Source organism: Nematolebias whitei, chromosome 8 (assembly GCF_014905685.2).
Source record: "Nematolebias whitei isolate Nwh7 chromosome 8, NemWhi1, whole genome shotgun sequence".
Taxonomy (NCBI): Eukaryota; Metazoa; Chordata; class Actinopteri; order Cyprinodontiformes; family Rivulidae; genus Nematolebias; species Nematolebias whitei.
The window spans coordinates 1,681,947-1,685,056 of record NC_056505.1 but is presented as its reverse complement, the minus strand read 5'-3'; the positions used below and the strand labels follow the sequence as shown (position 1 = coordinate 1,685,056).

At 46.7% G+C, this 3,110-nt stretch overlaps 1 protein-coding gene across 1 annotated transcript in view; it reads left to right on the top strand.

Annotated features, from left to right (window-relative positions):
• The window catches only part of LOC119413755 (RING-type E3 ubiquitin-protein ligase PPIL2), a gene marked incomplete at its 5' end in the record, with an annotated part of 10,341 nt that extends 8,859 nt beyond the window's left edge, over positions 1–1,482 (top strand). The window contains 2 exon segments of the mRNA XM_037680813.1: positions 471–616; positions 1,308–1,482. Coding sequence (XP_037536741.1) covers positions 471–616; positions 1,308–1,410 — 249 coding nt within the window.
• Between the last annotated feature and the right edge of the window lie 1,628 nt (positions 1,483–3,110).

Genomic DNA, 3,110 nt, shown 5'->3' with positions numbered 1-3,110 from the left:
GTCAGTTCAGGGCCTGCGGAGCCGGGTGTCTACAGAACCGGGTCAGTCCAGGGACTGGACTCGTGGTGTTTTTTTAAATGTGTATTTCATTTAGTCCACTTCGTGCCTGAGTCCATCAGCCGGTTCTGTCGTCTGCACACGTTAGTGAGACGTTTGGCCCGGTGGGTCGTTCTGGACTGAGGGTTCAGAGAGCAGAATCCACAGGGGGGACAGATTTGAACTGGTACCATCCGAGTTCCTGGTGCCTCACAGAATAATCCTGTATCTGGCACGAAAAGCTTGGATTATAAATTGAATATCAAGAGAACCCAGAATGTTCTGAAAGTTCTTGTTTTGGGTCGGCACCGAGCAGCTCTGCTCCGGTTATCGTCCACACGTGGTTCTGCGTCGACATCTCATCTTCATGTAGAGATTAATTACGAGTTAATGGATTAACTGTGTGTGGGATTGACGTGCTTCGTTTTGTTCAGATTGCGGCCGAGCGACTAAAGGAGCTGCAGAAACAGGAAGAGGAGGAGCTACAGACCAACGCCGCGCTGAAGAAATCCACAGAGCAGCCGGCGACGCCCAAAACCTTCAAGGAGGGGGTGGGAAAGTACATCAACGCTGCTGCCATGTAAGAGACAGACAGACTGAGAGACAGACTGAGAGACAGAGACTGAGAGACAGACGGACTGAGAGACGGACAGACTGAGAGACTGAGAGACAGAGACTGAGAGACAGAGAGACTGAGAGACAGACGGACTGAGAGACAGAGACTGAGAGACAGACAGATTGAGAAAGACAGACTTGAGAGACAGACAGACAGACTGAGAGACAGACAGAGACTCAGAGACAGACAGATTGAGAAAGACAGACTTGAGAGACAGACAGACTGAGAGACAGAGACTGAGAGACAGGCAGATTGAGAAAGACAGACTTGAGAGACAGACAGACAGACGGACTGACTGAGAGACGGACTGACTGAGAGACAGATGGACTGAGAGACAGACAGACTGAGAGACGGACAGACTGAGAGACAGACACACAGACTGAGAGACGGACAGACTGAGAGACGGATGGACTGAGAGACGGATGGACTGAGAGACAGATGGACTGAGAGACAGACGGACTGAGAGACGGACAGACTGAGAGACAGACAGACTGAGAGACAGACAGAATGAGAGACGGACTGACTGAGAGACGGACAGACTGAGAGACAGACAGACTGAGAGACAGACACACAGACTGAGAGACAGACAGACTGAGAGACAGACAGACGCTGATCTCTAAGCAAAGGTTCTCGTTTGTTCATCTCTCCTCCTCAGGAAACGTTCAGCTGTGGACGATGAAGACGGTCCCTCTACGAGTGGAGCTGCAGCCAAGAGGTCCAAAGGGACGACGAGCTTCAGAGACTTCAGCTCCTGGTAGCTCTGGAGCTTTCAGGGTTCTGTTTTCCACCAAGTCTGACTAAATGCTCTCCTTCAGTTTTATCGTCTCATAAACATTAAAGATGCTTTTTCATGAAAAGTCTTTTGTTTTTGTGTTTCCTGTCTGTGGTTCTGGTTCTGAGCCCGCTCCGTTGGGTCTCCACAGACTGTTTGAAAAAGACCATGAAGCTGCCGTTCTGTTTTATCGTCACGCTTTTCTTTCTTCGGCCTTTTGACAAGTGAGATTTGAGCAGATCATGAAACACGGACTCGGCAGAACACGGCTGGGTGTTTCAGGGCTCGGTTTGAAGAAACTTCAGGTTATTTTATAAAAATCCTCGTTCATGAAACGGCTGAAGGGTTCATGTGGGTCCAGGTCCAGCAGAGCGTCTTCGTCTGATGCTTCAAATGTTTCCTGGAACCAGAAGCAGCTCGAACGTCCCGACAGTCTGAAGGAGACACTTCCTGACTCCATGTGGGCCCTGCTCAAGTTCTAGTAGGTGTTGCTGTCGTTTCATCACGTGTGGTACCTGAGGTGGAACAAAATGATGGACTCGGGGTCCCAGTTACATCCCACAATACCAGAAATATAAAGTGTAAAAAGAAACGGTAAATGAGGATCGGAGACATCAACATACGCTGAAAGATCTTAAATACACGCTAAACACTACAAGCGCCAAACAGCAGCACGAACATGAGTCTGAGCAGGTGAGCACAAATGAACATGAAACGGATCAGCAGCATGAGATCAGCAGCACATAAGCGCCTTTACAGTGATGATCCTGATTAGAGATACATGAGTCTAACAGCCTCAGGGTAGAAGCTGTTCCTCAGTCTAGCGGTTCTACAGGTGCTGGTCATAAAATGAGAATATCATGAAAAAGTTGATTTATTTCAGTAATTCCATTCAAAAAGTGAAACTTGTAGATTATATTCATTCATTACACACAGACTGATACATTTCAACTGTTTATTTCTTTTAATGTTCATGATTATAACTGACAACTAATGAAAACACCAAATTCAGTATCTCAGAAAATTAGAACATTATTTAAGACCAATAAAAAAAAGATTTTTAGAGATGTTGTCCAACTGAAAAGTTTGAACATGAAAAGTCTGATCATGTTCAGCATCAATACTTAGTTGTTGCTCTTTTACCTGGATCTCTGCATCAATGCATCGTGGCACGGAGTGGATCAGTCTGTGTCTCTGCTCAGGTTCTGAGAGTCCAGGTTGTTCTGATCGTGACCTTCAGCTCTTCTGAATTGTTGGCTCTGGTGCATCACATCTTCCTCTTCACAATACTCCATAGATCTTCTATGGGGTTAAGGTCAGGCCAGTTTGTTGGCCAGTTAAGAACAGGGATACCATGGTCCTTAAACCAGGTGCTGGTATCTTTGGCACTGTGTGCAGGTGCCAAGTCCTGTTGGAAAATGAAATCTGCATCTCCATAAAGTTGGTCAGCAGCAGGAAGCAGGAAGTCTCTAAAACTTCCTGGTAGATGCTGCTTTGACCTTGGACCTCAGAAAACACAGTGGACCAACACCAGCAGATGACATGTCCAAAGTTTTGTTCGCTGATTAAAGTAAATTTGCATTTCCTTTGGAAATCAAGGTCCCAGAGTCTGGAGGAAGAGGAAAGGCACAGAATCCATGTTGCTTGAGGTCCAGTGTCAAGTTTCCACAGTCGGTGATGGTTTGG